Here is a 17,869-nt window from a genome sequence, read left to right on the forward strand (position 1 = left end):
GGCCAAACCGGACAGTCTCTACGCAAAAGAATTAATGGACACAAATCTGACATCAGGAATCAAAATACTCAAAAACCAGTGGGAGAACACTTTAACCTGTCTGGTCATTCAGTGACAGACCTGCGGGTGGCTATATTACAACAGAAAAACTTCAAAAACAGACTCCAAAGAGAGACTGCAGAGCTAGAATTGATATGCAAACTAGACACAATTAACTCCGGTTTGAATAAGGACTGGGAATGGCTGAGCCATTACAAACGTTGACTATCTCCCCTTGTAAGTACTTTCACACTTCTTATCACACTGTCTGTACTCGGCTAGCTTGATTATCACTTCAAAAGTTTTTTTTTTTTTTTTTTTTTTTTTTTTTTTTTCTCTTAATTAATTGGCCTCTCAGAGTTAGTAAGACAACTCCCACCTGTTTATGCTCTCTGTATGTGTGTATATATATCTCCTCATTATATGTTCCATTCTATATGCATCCGAAGAAGTGGGCTGTAGTCCACGAAAGCTTATGCTCTAATAAATTTGTTAGTCTCTAAGGTGCCACAAGTACTCCTGTTCTTCTTTTTGCGGATACAGACTAACACGGCTGTTACTCTGAAACTCCAAGTAAAGGAGCGTTTTTAATACTAGCAGATGGTGCAAACAAACAAAGGAACCAGGCTGCCCCCTTCCCAGCACCAGGGAGAGGCAGTCTTGGAAAGAAAAACAGAATCTGACTGAAGAACCTTTCTTGTGATTGCATAGTGTCCCTTGAGTTCATGTAGTGCCCACTTGATGTCCTGACTGCTCAGCATTTTGAAGTCGGCCATAAGGAGGTCAGCTGCTTGGATAAAGCACCGTTGATCAAGCGGGGCGAGTTTGGAAAAGTCAAAGTAGTCCACTTTAGGCACCTGGAGAGAAAATTAAGACAGGAGTTAATGCAAGCCTGACCTTTTAAAAATAAAAAGGCTTTCCTCTTTCAGCAGTGATGAGCGAACATTGGCAAGACCACCCAGAACTAAATTGACTGTTCTGAGAGTGTGCACAGTGTGTGTAGAATTAGGTTATTCTAATGATGAGTGGGTTCATCTGAGTAGGATTAAGAGTTGCTCTGTTCTCAAGAGGATGAGACTTAATATCTATGCTGTCTGGCCCCTGTATAACCATTTGAGATCTACTTAAATAAAAGGAAAGTAGCCAATGGGGAGACAAGGAACCTTCCAGTTACTTTTGATGGAAATAAAGTGGGGAAATACACTGAAGCAGCCAGCCAGTCTAGTGACTGAATGGTAGTGCTCCAACGCCACACGGAGAATTGGATTAGAATTTCAGACTACTTCATACTCCAAGGAACTGGGTGTGCAGAAGCACTCCATATTGATATCAATTACCTAGCGACAAAGGACAGAGTGCTTTCCATTTCTCCTTGATTGAAGGAGATTGCATGTGATGCAGTCTTGTACGGTACATTTGAAGGAAAAAACTGGCAGGAACTAGGGATGCACAAGACCCAGTAGAAGAAAGCCCTTTGGAAGTCATTTTACAAGCATGCTTTTAATAGAATTATTTATAATATACCAAAGGATCCCCAATCAGGGCCCCATTGCACTAGGCATTGTGTACAAACATGTACGGAAAGGAAAAGCTTATACTGAAAGCAGCCCAAATGGAATGCGTTTGCTGGGATGCATATTAAACATGAAGACACTTTTCACTTGCCTTTGTCTCATCTTGGCTGGCGAGCAGGCTGCTATTGGGATTTAAGACCACTCTGCCTTCCTTCTTTGGATAATCTGGATTTTCCAGAAGAAAATTACAAAGTCTGCAAAGATAAATGTAGTTACTTGTGGGTTTGCGAGCCCACATCCCTGCATACATTCCTTTAAATTTTAGCTTCTTCAAATTAAAGAAGCCCTATGGATATGCTACAGCTGGGCATCACAGGCTAAAAGGCGGCATTTCAGGTTAAAGTAAACTACAGCCAGGAAGGTTTGAAAGACAAATCAACTCGTTTTTATTTATTGTTCAAACATTTGATCATTCTTTCACTTGACCCTGAAGTTCAGTTCACACAGATGAATTAGCAACATCACAGCTATTTCCATATCAGAAAGGAGATGGCAAATATGACTTACCTCACTACATTTAAAGGCAGCCATGGTCAGAAAAGTGGCCATGTTCAATTAGGCATCTTCTTTGGGTGTATTTCAAATCATTGTTGACGTCAGATAAAAAAACCATTTACTACTTTTTAACTTGTGCTTCACTGTAGAACTAACAGCACAGAGATTGACTAGGAAAGGGTAAGCGCCAGCATGCAGCACTAGTGGCTGCTGTTTCAGCTAGAACAAAAACCCCTTTCGAAAGTTTTATTTTAAGAACAAAGAAATCCCAGAGCACAAGGTGTTGCCCCGGCCCTGGACCAGCCTTTCCAAGAGGGAGATCGGTTTCAAATCTTAGTTAAATCCTCCACCCGCCATCTAGCCTCACACAGAAACAGAGAAGAAACCATGTTTAAACTTGGTTTGAACGTAGGGTACGAGCTCTGACTATGGGTTTCACTACAATAAGGTTTAAGTCACACAGGCACTGTCTAGACCACATTAGGAACTGGTTTAGCTACAACTGTTTAAGCCATATTTAAAATTTTTTGTTTTAAAAATAAACCACATACTTCACTCCAAACCCAATGGAGCAGAGGTCCTACTATTAGTGACCACGAATTTGGCAGATGCAAAAGTTTCAGTTTAGTGTAACTAAAAGCTTCTGCTCAGAAAAGGCCGTGGCAAACAGCTCATCAGGGCATCTACGTTGCCAGAGCCGTGAGGAGAAGATTTCAGAATCTAGCTCTACAGAGGAAATGGGTTGTAGTGATCAGAGCAGGGGACTGTGAATCAGAACTCAACGACATATTGCCAGCTCGGTTACTGAGGTTATGACTACACTGTGGCAAAAGACCCATGGCATGGCTGTGGCCGGCCTAGGCCAGCTGACTTGGGCTTGCAGGACTATAAATCTGCTGTGTAGATGTTCAGGCTCAGGCTGATGCCTGCCCCCTGAGATTAGGGTGACCAGACAGCAAGTGTGAAAAACCAGGACGGGGTGGGGTGTAATAGGTGCCTATATAAGACAAAGCCCCATATATCGGGACTGTCTCTATAAAATCAGGACATCTAGTCACCCTATCTGAGATGCTCCCACCCCTCATGGGATCTCAGAGCCCAGGCTCCAGGCCAAACTCAATCATCTGCACTGCAATTTTATAGCCAGAGCCAGCTGACCTGGGCTCTGTGACTCGGTGCCACAAGTTTATCGCAGTGCGGACATACATGCCAAAACTAGCATAGCCAGTCAGGGTCACACAAACAGTTCCTTAGGTTTCATCCCGTTGTGTGGACGCAGAGACTCGCTCAGAGGTGCTAGGAGGAACAGTTAATGTTTGTAAAGCACAGAAATCTTTCAATGAAAGGTGCTAGACAACCGCCATAGCATTCTTCCTAGCTCCAGCCAATGCTAACGACTCATTTTTGCAATCAGAAGAGGGGTTTTTTCTTAAAAAAGCCAGTTCAAATGCAGCATTTTCCCACCCACCCAACACTATTATTTTAGTCCAACTCTCACACTCAAAGCAAAGCGTTATATTAGGCACTGACATATTGAGCCAGAAAATAAGCTTAATCAAAAGTGTCCGCAAATGAAAATTTAAGGTCTATGGTACCCTGCTACGTGGGATGTTTACATTTTATCTTCTATGTCAGAGGAAAATGTTTAAGATGTCCATCTTGGAAAACAGCCTCATGCCATGACATTGTATGTGTCTGACAGCACTGGGCATTTTTTTTTTTTTTTTAAACTGCTGATGTCCAGTGAAATGGAAGTTTCACAGAGTTCAAGCCAGAGCAGCTGAAATGTAACAGTTTAAATTGTGGGACAATCAGTTTGCATTTTAATTATACTGTGTATGGTCACTTGGGTGCCTAAAATTTTCAGGGAAGTTAACCTTTAATATGCCTGACAATTAGTTAAATGGGCCCCTCTATGCAGTGAACGTGCTGCAGTGCACCTGCACCAGAGGATATCAAGCCCGTGAAGAGTCTTGTCACAGCCCAAATCTGGCCCCTCCTATTTATTACATTTCAGCTTGACATGCCATCGAGATGAAAGTGCTCTTGGAAGTAAGGTTGATCAGTGCTCAGACCTGCTTATTTCAACACAAAAGATGTTATGATAACCCAAAAGACAGCTTATTAAAAGGAATAAAAATACAGGCAAGAAGCCTTTGTTGACCCGTCAGTCACCCATGCACCACAGAGCAGATCTTTTAGAGTGCTTACTGGATACTCTATAAACACCACCTCATTTGTCCTAGATCAACAGGGTCCTAGAAGCTAAAATTGGAGTTTAATCTAGTGAACCCTTGCAGAATAATATGGGTATCTGACAGGAGACTGGTGGAGAAAGGATGCTTCAAAGCATGAATGGGAAAGTGAGAAATTAATGGCTTCTATTAGGGAAACCAAAGTCCCAAACTCTTGTCTCTGGTGGAGAGATCTTAAAGCACAAACAGCTAATGTGGGAGACTAGGAATTCTATGACCATTAGGTATTGAACATCCTAGGTTCATTGCTGACTGTCCTAATTATGGTTCCACATAACTTGTAGACTCATGCATCCTGATCTTGTTCAATTAATTGCCCTGTGTAGCCAGACAAGAGCTACCTTCATATAAAACGTTGTGAACACTCCAGCCACTGACCGTTATTTTCAATTTTTGCTTCACTTACTAATCAGCTTTAACATGGTTTAGCCTGTGAAATGGCATCTTCAGCCCATACTGATAGGCTCTACGCTACAGACCCAGGCTGATGAAGCAAAATACTTGGAGCCACTTCCTCTTCTTTCAAAATCCTGCAACTTACCCAGTTCTGCTGATACCAAGATATTAGACTCCTCAACTGCCAAAGGGTATGTCTTCACTACCCGCCGTATCGGCGGGTAGCAATCGATTTATCCGGGATCGATATATCGCGTCTCATTAAGACACGATATATTGATCCCCGAACGCGCTCACTGTCGACTCCAGAACTCCACCAGAGCGAGCGCCAGTAGCGCAGTCGATGGGGGAGCCGCGGCCATCGATCCCGCGTCGCCTGGACCCCAGGTAATTCGATCCAAGATATTCGCGTAGCTGAAGTTGCGTATCTTGGATCGATTCCCCGCCCTCAGTGTAGACCAGCCTTAAGTGTCCAGATTACGGCAAGGAAATGAGGAAGAGGGTGGTGCTGCGTTAATGAAGTACATTAGTCTTTATTCAGTGTTCAGTGGCATTTTGATTCTAGGGTGATCAAGAGAGATCTCAAATACAGTGTTAAACACAGAATAATTTTTCTGGAGTCACCAACGCAACTGGCGAAATAATTTAACAATCCTCAGATTGGTTTACTACTGGTTTTACTTGTCAAAGTTTCGCTCAAGTTCTAGGCTACCAGCAGCTGATATTTATAAAGTTAACACTATCAACTCACGACGTGTTCGATTTTTCTCTGAATATTTTCTATACACATGATAAAGCTAACAGGGCAGGCCACTCCAGTGTTACGGAAAACCACATCAAAGCATCAGGAGGCGAGTCCAGGACGTCGTATCAGCTTTATAAGGAGTACATGCCAAGTCAGTCACAAGCTGGAGAGCAGGAACAAGCAGGAAACTAATTTTTCAAATCAGATAGGCAAAGGAAAGTCAAGCCCATCCACCGACTTTTTTAAAGCAGCAGGGGGAGGAATAGCTCAGTGGTTTGAGCATTGGCCTACTAAACCCAGGGTTGTGAGTTCAATCCTTGAGGGGGCCATTTAGGGATCTGGGGCAAAAATCTGTCTGGGGATTGGTCCTGCTTTGAGCAGGGGGTTGAACTAGATGACCTCCTGAGGTCCCTTCCAACCCTGATATTCTATGATTCTATGAAAGCTAGTAAAACATCAACAGGACAGTCTATAAATATTAAGGGTATAAACATGAAGGATGGAAAGAAACTATCTAAATGTTTATTTAGAAGCAATGGAATATATTTAAGGGAAAATCAGCTCGAGGGAATGTAGGAAAACATCCTCCTGAACGCGAGATCTTGTAGGCTATAGAGTATCTCCCAAGGGAAGGAATGGAAACCTCTGTACCTGGACATTCAAAAGCAGGCTAAATAACGTACTAGAAAAATAGAGCACAATCCTGCATGACCTAATAGGACTTTTTAACTTTGTGACACTATGAACATTCCAAAAGTGAGAAGATATGTGGTACCAACATACCTCTCAATTTTGCCAAGAACCCAGAAAAGTATTATTTTAAGCTCTACTTGTACCAGCTCTAATGTAGCAAGAGAGCTTTAGCCGTTCTGGAATGATTCAGTCTCCTTTGAGCAATGGTTTACAAAAGTCATCTCTGTGCTTTATTGCCGCCTAGACACCTACTGGCATTTTTCTAGAAGTTTGTTAGTAATGAAACAACTCAAGTTGCGACACAAAGATTTGAACGAATAGAAAAGCTGAAGGCAGAGTATTTTTCATGTTACCAAGAATAAGGGTGGTGGAGCTAGAACGTAATGACAGCCAGTTTTGCTGAGCTGGGACAATGCCGGTGGGGGGGGGGGGCTTTGTTTTCAAGAAGGATCTGTGCTTCTAGGCATTCATGTCAATGCAGACTTCCTCCCCAGCACATTTTGAAGCAATCCGATTAGGGTTAGGACTATGAATCTGTGACTGTAGCCAACTTGGTTTGTTATTTCATGAGTAAATAGTCCCATTAACCAATTTATGCTATGTGAGAAGCTCGGACTCTCAGCTCTGTACTTACACATTTAGGTCATAGCAGTTCTTGATGTGAATTAATTCCTCAACATACTCTTTCCTCACATCTGGGAATCTTGCTTCCTATGGTGGAAAAAGCAAAAGGTTGGTTATATTGGAAATTAAAGTCATAGAAAAAACCTAGCACCAATATTAGTAGGAACAAAATATATATAGCTTAGTTAGCATGTCCCCTCCTTCAGGTGTCAGAGCATCGTCTATGAGAAATTTAAGCTTAGCCAGCCTGGAGGGTGGCAACTATAGCATTCAGGTTCCCCCATTCAGTATCTACTCACCACACCCACCCACCCCTTTGCACAAGAGGTTAGGCCAGCTACCCTTGGGCACACTGGGGGTGGTGGTAATGAAGGAAGGCTCTATGAAGCAAGTGTAGCTATTGTTCAATAGTTTCCTGTCCTAAGTAGTTTAATCTTTTCTGCCAAGACTCACAACACTCAAACACAATCAGTAAAAGGAGTCCACTCCAAGCACCCAGGTGTCTGTCAGTGATAAGATAAACCAGAACTGAGAAGACTGAACTTTTCTTATAGTTTCTGTACAAGCTTTTCCAGCATTCTTCTTACAAAAGGCACCACCTTATCCCTGGAGGGACAGGGAGTGTAAACCTGATCATGTACAGCATTTTGACTTGCAAGACTGTCAAAAAACGTAGTAGTTCAAGAACAAAAGTCAACTTTGTTATGTCCAAAGCGAACTGTGAAGAAGCACAAAGGGATCTCACAAAACTGTGTGACTGGGCAACAAAATGGAAGAAGAAATTCAGTGTTGATAAATGTAAAGTAATGCACGTGGGAAAACATAATCCCAACTATACATACAAAATGATGGGGTTTAAATTAGCTGTTACCACTCAGGATAGATCTTGAAGTCATTTGTGAAGCAGCAGTCAAAAAAAGCTAACAGAATTTTAGAAACTATTAGGAAAGGGATAGATATTTTCTGCCTTATCATAATGCCACTATATAAATCCATGGTACACTCAGACCCTGAGTACTGCATGCAGTTCTGGTTTGCTGGAAGCTGGGAATGGGCGACAGGGGATGGATTGCTTGATGATTACCTGTTCGGTTCATTCCCTCTAGGGCACCTGGCATTGGCCACTGTCGGAAGACAGGATATTGGGCTAGATGGACCTTCGGTCCGACCCAGTATGGCTGTTCTTATGTTCACCTCATGTCAAAACAGATACATTAGAATTGGAAATGGTACAGAGAAGGGCAACAAAAGCGATTAGGGTTACAGAACAGCTTCCATACGAGGAGAGATTAAAATATGCCAGGGGATAAGGAGTATTTCTAACTCCAGATTGTAGCACAATCTGTTATTGTTGCAGAGCTTAGATGACCGCTCCATTCCACTAGGCATTGCACACATGGAGTAGAAGACCATAACTGCCCTGAAGGGCTTACAATTGTAGAAGACAACACAGAAAAAGGGTGGGGGAAGGAATATAAAGCTACAAGCAAAGGATGGTTTTCCAGTATCAAGTCAGTGTCATGACTTTATGTTATTATAGGCAGTCCTACCAGCCCCACCTTTTCCTAAAGTTACCTGACACTTCCCATTGTATGACTCTGTTTTCAGTTGCTTATGAAACTTTGTAAAACTGTTTGAGATGAAATCTACATGCCAGGCATCTGCCTCTGGCTGACTGTTTTGGAAAATTTCAGCCAGAAGGTTCAATGTCTCCAAGAACGAGGCTAGGGAAAAATAAGTTTCGCCCATGTTAAAAGATTTCTGGAGACATTTTGTTTGCAGGAAGGTCGGCCAGCACATCCCTCGACCTGCGCTGCTTCCCGCAGCCCCCATTGGCCTGGAGCAGCGAACCACGGCCAGTGGGAGCCGTGATCTGCCGAACCTGCAGATGCGGCAGGTAAACAAACCGGCCCAGCCCGCTAGAGGCTTTCCCTGAACAAGCGGCAGACCGGCTTTGAGAACCACTGCCCTAGAGCCTCCATGCTTTAGAGCAGGAACCTGAAATCTGGCAGAGGGTGACCTTTGTGCCTTTTTCAACCCCCATGAAAATCCATCCAAATTTGTCCAAATTGTAAGTTTTTTGGGGGGTTGGGAGAATTAGGAGGAGTCATCAGTTTGCACATGCTCATTAGGGACTTGCTAGAGCTTCACAGGTAAAGTTGCCAAAGAGTCTGTCTGCACTGGGCATGTTCCAGTTTGCATGTGGGCAGGACTTTCCCTACAACTGCAGATCTGGGGGGCTGCAGGCTGTGCCAGGGTGAGACACCAGAAATGAGGACAGGGAGCCTGCATCTCCTGTGTTCTGAATGACACCCTCACCCCTCCAGCTTAGCCTAGGCAGGATGAAGGAGAAAGTTACTTAATTTGAATGCAAAGGAGACAGGAGCTGGATGTGGCAGGGAATGGGGAGGGAAATCTGGAAACAGCTGTGGGATGGGAAGTCTGGAGAGGTGAGACTAGGATTGGCTGGGCAAGGAGATTGGGACAAGAAGGCAGGACTGGGACGGGGCAGAAGGAAGGGAGTCAAACTTGGGGGGGGGGGGGGGGGCGGAGAAAATGGGTAGGAGAATCTGTGCCCACTAGAGAACACTCTCCTTCAGAGCTGGGAACAGAACCAAAGATTCCCAAGTCCCACCATTCCTCTACGCTCAGACATCTGTGAAAGCTACTGGCAAAGAGTCTCATCCACCTCTAGAGCTAGTCCACATAGAGGATGACAACTTTCTACTGCTATCATTTATTCTGTTGGCTCAAGTAATATGGATCTAAAGGTGCCAATCCTGCTGATGACCCATGTGAATGTCAATATGATGCCACATGATGGAATTTGTTTTTCAGATGGCTTTTTTAAAAATTTAGGAAGTTACACTCAACAAATCTATTTTAAAAAGAACAGTATTAAGGATGCAAACTCAAGCACTCAGAGGTTAGGAAATGCTAGAATTAAGGTTGCCCGGGCAACCTTAATTCAGCCCTTTTGTTTTTATGCATTATAATGCAGTCTATAATTATAGGATCACATACTATTATTTCCACAGGACCGTTGCGTCATTCAGTGCACAGAATGAAACGGCTCTGGAGATGAATCAGGGCTGTGTAGTAAAGGAGACATGTCTATAGGACCCCCGATTCATTTGTTGCTGAAGTCAGAAAGTGTAGTGAACAAGGCAGGAGATTGCAGGAGGGTCTTGTGGTAAGGACAGCTGAATGCTACCCTGGAGAACTGAATTCGATCCCTGCCTCTGCCACAGAGTTCCTGTGAGATATACTCAGTTTAAGATGACTTTTGCCTAACTTTTCATAAGTGGTCACCAATTGTGTGTTCTTCATTTGCTGGGTGTCCAACTTGAGACCCTGGGGTCTGATTTGACAAGGTAACAGGCACTCACAGTTGCAATTGAAATTAATGAGAGCTGTGCTTTGAACTCGTGAAGGGCTGTATCAGGACATATTCTGTCCAAAAAAAAAACAACCCACAATTTTTAAAGGCTATAAATGCACAGTGTGGGCAAGTGAATGAGGTGACTTCCTCAGCTAACACAACACACAGATTACTTACTGTTTCTTTGATGAGCAGGGCCGTGAGGTCTTCGTCCTGCCCAGCGGCTCCTTGCTCTGGAACGTTACCAGAGCCAGGATCATGTGACCCCTGTGCAGGGAAAGCTGGGCCTGGCTGTTCATTGTCTATTGCTGCCCACTGGCCTCTCATTTCCTCTGGTGGATGAGCTGGTTGAGGAGAAGCAGGGCCTGGAATCCCATCCTGTTGTGGTTCAGGTCTGGGAAAGGCTGGCCCAGGGTTCTCCTCCCGGTATGCCCTTAGCAAGGATCCCAGTTCTGCTTCAGGCTGCCCTTGCTGCGGAGCACAACAGCTTGCTACAGTATGTGGCTCATTGTCTACAGGCTGGAAATAAGGATGATCCAACCGACTGTTGTCTCTGGTGGCCTGTCTGCTTGCTGCAGCAGCAGCAGCAATTGCTCCTCTGAGGTTTTGTAAGAGCTCTTGATTCAAGTCTTCATCCTCCTGGTCCTGTACTTCCAGATTTTCCTCCCAGATAGGTAGGAAGCCAGCTTCCTCCAGGTTGATTATTTCCCTTTCACCAGTGGGTCCTGGACTTGTCTTTATTACTTGAACCACACTTGGCCCAGGCTCTGAATCACCCCCTCTTTCAACCCTGTGCCTACAGTGTTCAGAGGGTCCGGGCAGCTGTGAGGCATGGTTTCCATTCTTGTCTCTGCTTGGCCCTGCACCGTTCTCCCCCATGTGGTTACAATGGGCTCTCTGGCACACCACAAAAGGCCGAATCCCCTCTTGCAGATGTAAGCTCTTCAATGCCATGTCACCCTTAGATCCTTCTCCCAGCTGGTTCACACCTTGCCACTGAGCAGCAGATCTGATGACATTGGGACGCGGAATCTGCTGTTTTGGGGTCTAAAAAGAAAAGAAAACTGAATAGTGGGAGCTCTCCATTTTTTGCACACACCATGGAGTGGTCTGTCTAGATGACCTGTGCATCCAACTAAAATTCTGGCCGGAGGCCGGGGAAGTAAGATGTTTAGCAAGCAGTATGATAAGGGCTCTAATACTCATTACAGGCAACTTGCCCTACCTTATATTTCACGGTCTTCTCGCAACACAGTTCAACTGTACTTTAACTCTGACCAAAACTAGTAGTAAAAGATGTCCGGGCAAATTAAGTACACATGATTTGAATGGACTCCTATCACACTGCACTGCTCACCCTTTCAAATAAAAAGTGGGAACTCTGACCAGTTTGATAACCACCCCTCAGTTCACCAATTCACTTAACAGGCAGCAGGAACCAGAACGTCATGTGCTAGTCCCAGCCATTGTTTCTGCTTTGAGCAGACTGAGGTTTGCAACCCACGAATCGAGGTTGAAGAGCCATTTCTACTTTTTTCAAACACTTGAATGGAATGGTCACTCTGTTAAGAAATCTGTTTAGCAAAACACCTGTAGTTGCTTTAATGGGGAAAAAAATTGGACAACTTAGAGGATTTTTTTTAAATAGCTTGAAGGTGAAATATGCTCTGTAAGAACAATCTAAGTAAGTTGCAGCTTTTGAACTTGTTCTGTATGCCAACATGTGCAGGTGAGAAATAATGTTATAAGGTAGAATATGCTTTGCCTGAATATCGTGTGTTTGTATTTCTGCAGCTTTAGAAAAACGTAACTAAAATCTGAGAATGTATTATGCACCAGATCATCAAAACGCATATTTAGAAGACCAGTAGTTTTAGATAAAGCAAAAGGTTTTGTAACCCATTAGAACCCAGGCTCTAGCAGTCTGGTTCAAGTCGTGTGTTTTCTTGCAACATTAATTGTCAAAAACAGTGAGGGAGCGGATGTCTGCCTCTGAGGACTCATTAAATCTTGCAGGGATAGAACTCTAAAAAAATCAGGTAATGGCACTATGTGCCATAATTGTATCTTGCATTTTAGAGGTATGAGACAAGCTTCATATCCCAGGGAACTTGTGCATATTTAGGATACAAGACATTACGAGGAAAGGTGATGGGCAGATAAGAGTTACAGCAACAGGGTAATGTTGTGGTGGTGGTAATGCCCACTCAATGGTTACACTCTCTCCTACACTAACATTACATTCAGTGGAAAAGTATAGTTCATAAAAGTCTCTTCTGTGAAGGGCTTAAGAAATTTGAAGAACAGGGTTTGTGTGGCACCGAGAGCCAGGGAGACGGATGTATGTGTTAGGGGCCATGTGGAGGAATATATTCAGATGCAAGTGGGAGGAGATAGGAAGTGGTTAATTTTGCACCCTGGGCAGAGTAAATTGACAAGAATCGGAGGAAAGAGAAACAGAAGAGTAGGAGGACTGATACGGAGAGAGAGCTATACATATTCTGTTAAGGATTTGAGGTTAAGTTATTTAAGTCATTTTAGCGTTCACTTAAAATCCAGATTTCAGGATCCAAGTTAAGAGTACAACAAGGTTAAAAGTTTAGCCACAAAGCTTCTTTGGTTAACTGTAAAACACTAATGTTTACATTTTCTTCAAGTATTATACTTCTGTTTTATTTAGAGAAAAACAATGAACATACCATAACCTACTAAATATCCAACCATCTCAAGAGATCCACTTACAACTCAGTTGTCCCCTCTGACATGGAGAAAGCATAGATCTTTTTTGTAGTACACCTGGCACCCTGTGTTCTTAAACTGTACTAAACCCTTAGATTGCTTAGTCAGGAGAATTCAGGGTGACAATGCTCTTGGACTTCACCTTTCCCCAGCAACAGTACTGAGAGCAACCTCAGAGATATTTCTGTATTGATCCCCCGCACCCAGGAAAAGATACCCACCTACAAGAAACTAGAGAGAAAATGTTGGGAAGGTGGTGTGGCAGAAGTGGACCTGGTAAGCAATAAACTATAATCATTGTATTAACACTGTGAGAGACCAGGTCAGCAAAGGGAGATTGTGTGTTCTGGGTTTTAAGGCTTTCCCATGTGAATGCGCTCCTCTAACTTATATTGGAGCTGTGGGGAAGAACAAAGGAGGAAAGCAAAACAATGCCTTCCCCAATCAGAACACCTAGGCACATACTAGAAAGACAATGGGGCCCAACTGTTAACTTCAGAGATATTGTATCTTGTCTCCAACTGTAAACCTTGTTTCGTAGTGCTGGGACCTACCAGCTCAAAGTGATTCAAACAGTTTAAAAGTGGATTTCTGAGAAGGTAAGGGCACTTGTCAGGAGCTGTCTAGGGAGACTGGCTGGTGAAAGAGACAGGCTCCATGGAGGAATCTATGGAATTGGGCCTTCCCAGATCCAGGAAGTGGTAAGCAAGCATTATATTTAGGCTAATTTACTGTTTTTAAGATGTTTCTCCGAAATGTTTTTGTTCTAAATAAATAATATACCTTGATCACTAATTACCACTGCCGTTGCCCCAGAGGAACTAGAATTGCAGAGTCTGAGTCTAGATCAGACCTGCTAACGCGATCATGGTTAACAAACTGGGGACTGCATCCTAAAGCCAGTCAGAGTGAGAAAAATGCTCCTTTCCACCCCAAGAAAGAGGTGCCGGCCCAAGACCTTGAGCAGTGTATGTGGAGAGGAAAGGTGTTAGAGGAAAGCAGCAGTCAACAGCCCCACAATTGCATACCTTGGCAAAAGCTTACTGCATACAAAACTGAAGTCAAGAATGCAATGCATTCAACATTGTGCCAGGAACATATGCACCCGAAGTAGAATATGTAGGCATCAAACCAGGGAACTGGTATACTACATGGAAATGGTTACATTTAAGACCGTATGGCATTGCTTGATCCTTTTCATGTTGAAGATTAAAGCCAAACAGTCATTGCACACTTACCCTACACTGCTTTGCTCCTAAGAAGGCTGGAAACACAGAGTCAGTTTACCACAGGTTCCCTTATGTGTCAGTGGTCAGCACATTCTGGCTATTAATGCTCAGATTTGATCACTGAGACATGACATATGCCTAAGGAATTGGATAGTTAAATACTCAAATATATCCCCACTTCCCTAAATGCAAGTCCAGAAGTTTACTGGAAGCAGTGGACAAGAATTTTGTGCCCTTGATTGCAGAAATGGCCGACACATGCCCATAAGTCAAGCAAAGTTCATGACCACTCTCATTTTAAATATGAAGCAGCCCTAGGAGACTACACATCCCAGTATACAGTGCTCCATCTTCTTGGATTAAGAGAAAATACCTATATGTTGGGAACTGTAATCTTTGTTGGCGACACCACTGTCTTAAGCCGCATGGCTTTGTTAACCTCACTTTACCCAAATAAGATGGAGGAGTTGTGATCCCGAAGAGTTGCCAAGGCAGCCATCAGCTAACACTAAGCTCAGGTGCTCCTGCTGAATAAGCTACCACAATGGTCACTGTGAGCTCTGAAGAAGCATGTTATTCACCTGCACAATAGATTATTTAGAGAGGCAAAGGGTAATGCGGTAACTTGTACAACGTATGAAAATCACCTCCACCAGGATGACTACATCGTCGTCATCTTCCTCCTGCCGCTGCTGACCTGGCGTGTCTAGCAACAAAGGCAATTCTTCATCTGAGGAGTCCGATATGGTGATAAGTCCTTCATCTCTCCTGTTTATCCAGTCTGCAGTAAGGCAGAGAACATGATCTATTGGCTAAAGGTTTGCAGCAGCTCATAAAATATTTAGATCCTACAATTTCAATCTTAAAAAAAGTTCTAGAGTTTGCATTGCAATAATGGGGAAAGGATCTCAAAGGCACTAGTGCCAGTGCACTTCATTGGTACGGCCATCTCCTTACCAGTCAGCATACTAACGTAAGGAAATCTGTACAAATGCAGACAACAGCAGAAGACACCTCAAGCAGAAGCATATGTAAAAAATACATTTACTCTTTAGTGCTGTGCAAATCCTCATCTCAGATTCCAGCAGGAGCCGGTTTAGGGAATGGCATCGCAGCACAGGCTGCTGAAAGTGCTAATAGATACTCTAGTCTCAGTGCTCAGCTTCTTCAAATTCATTTCCACAAGGAATGGGATAGGAGGCACTGCATACACGAGGCTCCAGCACGGTCAACGTCTTAAAGGCTGATCATTTGAGCAGGTGCTGGGGGAGGGAGAGGATCCAAGTGCCGTTCATTCTCTTATGAAAGCAAAGAATGATCTAGCAGGAATCTGAGTGAATGAGGTAGGATCACTGGCTTTAGGAAATCTACTACTCCAGCCAAAAGTGTATTCTGCCAGGAAGTGGTGTCCTTATCTTACAAGGCTCTTTGCAAGAATGGGATAAGAACACAGAAATAAGCATAGTTACTGGAACCTTGAACACACTTTTCATCCAGAGATTTATGGTTTCTCTACATGACAGATAGCACTTATCCCAGAGGCAAAGCATGGATTTGATACTCAAGATTTTGGTTCAACCTTCAGTAATCCGATACAACAAAAAACTGCCATGACAGCCCATCACTTGCCTACAGAGAACAGATTTATCCCTTTATCTCCAAATACACAAAGACACTGGTATTTTAAACTCCACTTGTGAAGGAACAAATGCCAACTTACATAGTCCTATCAGGACATGAACGCAAAGCCAGCCTCCATGCCAGGAGACCCTTAAAAGGTGGGCTGCATTACCAGCCCCTCAAAGATTTGCAAAAGTAGCTCTATTCTGAGTGGCTATTTCCAGGAGCTTAACAAACAGCTTGAAGAAAGTGGAATGGGAGAAGGAGAAATTCAGACATTTCCTGGCAACCAAATGAGTGTGCGATTTGGTGCAGCAGAGCAGGCGAACACCTTACGTATTACTCACACAGCTTTCAGAGATTTACTGCTTGCAAGCACTAGTGTTCGATCTAGGAACTTTGCAAGTGCATGTGACATTACTTACCTTTCCCACTGTGGCTACGGAAACTGTTCAAGTGAATTACCTCTTCGTTGCCACCTCCCTCTGCCATTTTAAACAGCTGTGCATATGAGCATCAATACCTGAGCATGGCAATCACAACTTCAGGACCTGGAAAACAAGACCGAAATGGGGAGTGAACACACAGATGGTCCCATCTTGTTCTCTCTTCAGAGCCCACACCACACATGGACAATTTCAGTTCAGGAAGGATTGTGTTCCAAAACCCTACTGCAACTATGCTCAGTTGAATTTTTTCAATTGCAGGTTCTAGAAATGCAGAATTACTTCAGGAAAAGCACACACATTTTAAGGGAGCTAAGCCTGTGACATGGTGATCGTATTAAGCAAAGCGAAAACAAGCCACTTGAGATGCACAGGTGATTTTTTTGGGAAGCTATTGGAGTCAAGCAAAAGGTAAAGGTGGCCCTTCACTAGAGAGAATCAGTGTTTGGATAGAGCAAACTAAGTCTCTAAGGTGCCACAAGTACTCCTGTTGTTCTTTTTGCGGATACAGACTAACACGGCTGTTACTCTGAAGAGTGTTTGGATAGTTAGTGTACTAGTCAGAACTAAGACAGGTAGTATCTCGGCCCATTTTAAAGGCAGACCTCACCATTACCCCTCACCTGATTTTGATACAGCCTCATCTACAGTCCTTAATTCACTGATGGAATCTGCGTCTCAGATTTATTGTTTTCACCACCCGACTGAGAGGGCCATTCTTGAAGCCAAAGGCCTAGTAATTTTAAATGTCATCCAAAGAAAGGAATCATTTAAACTTGGGGTTTTTTTTTAGTGTTCTGGCACAGAAGCCAGGAAACTCATGTAACAATTAAATCTCTCCTTTATTACTAGTTTTCAGCCAAGATCACAAATCATTCAACAGGTGGGATGCCTATTCCAGTATAGAAAGACGTGAAATGGAAAGAAAACTAGATGGTAAGAAGCTGCCACTCTTCTGACCTGGAAAAGAACAATGGAGGAGAAGTCGGATTTCAAAAACCACCACCAGCAGCAAAACAAAGGACAGGGGAAACCATAGAAAATAGCTTCCACAGAGCCGCTCTAGGGAGTGACTGTGTTACACCACTGAATCTGTTCTAGGAGTTTGCAAAGATGCTCACATGGGTGCATTATAGAGAAGGCTACGTTTATGTCATGGAAATCACGGAATCAGTGACATTCTCCGTTTCAGCCCCAGGAACTGTGGGACTCAAGCTGGCAGCCAGTGGGTCCCTGGCAGGGTTCCAGCGACAGGTGGCAGACTCCTGAGGGGGCCTCCCCCTCCGGGTTCCAGGGATGGGAGACAGCCTTGCACAGGGGGTGTGCGGAGGGAGGGAAGGAAGGGGGGGACAATTTGGAAGAGTGGCTGGAGTGTCCCATTTTCTCTTTGGGAAATATGGTCATCCCGCAGCTCCCAGACACCATGGTGACAGGGGAAATCATGGAGCCGCAGCAGCAAAAGTCACAGACAGGTCATGGCTTCTGTGAATTTTTGTTTATTGCCCGTGACCTGTCTATGACTTTTACTAAAAATAACCATGACAAAACCTTAGCCTTAATTATAGATGCAGAGTAGAAGCGCACACATGCTTCACAGAGAAGGAATCGGACTTAGAGGACTAAGTGTTCATA

General features: G+C 43.7%; 1 protein-coding gene across 2 annotated transcripts in view; it reads right to left on the minus strand.

The window, feature by feature from the left end:
• RNF216 (ring finger protein 216) overlaps nt 1-17,869 on the minus strand; it is a 126,022-nt gene that overhangs the window by 86,183 nt on the left and 21,970 nt on the right. For both annotated transcript variants that reach the window (XM_054041502.1, XM_054041503.1), the window contains exons 2-7: nt 16,217-16,342; nt 14,819-14,952; nt 10,381-11,250; nt 6,832-6,908; nt 1,705-1,807; nt 732-896 (exon numbers count right to left, since the gene is read on the minus strand). In XM_054041502.1, coding sequence (XP_053897477.1) covers nt 732-896; nt 1,705-1,807; nt 6,832-6,908; nt 10,381-11,250; nt 14,819-14,952; nt 16,217-16,283 — 1,416 coding nt within the window. In that variant the 5' untranslated portion in view covers nt 16,284-16,342. The remainder of the gene's footprint in view (nt 1-731; nt 897-1,704; nt 1,808-6,831; nt 6,909-10,380; nt 11,251-14,818; nt 14,953-16,216; nt 16,343-17,869) is intronic.

Source organism: Malaclemys terrapin, chromosome 10 (genome assembly GCF_027887155.1).
Source record: "Malaclemys terrapin pileata isolate rMalTer1 chromosome 10, rMalTer1.hap1, whole genome shotgun sequence".
NCBI classification, from domain to species: domain Eukaryota; kingdom Metazoa; phylum Chordata; order Testudines; family Emydidae; genus Malaclemys; species Malaclemys terrapin.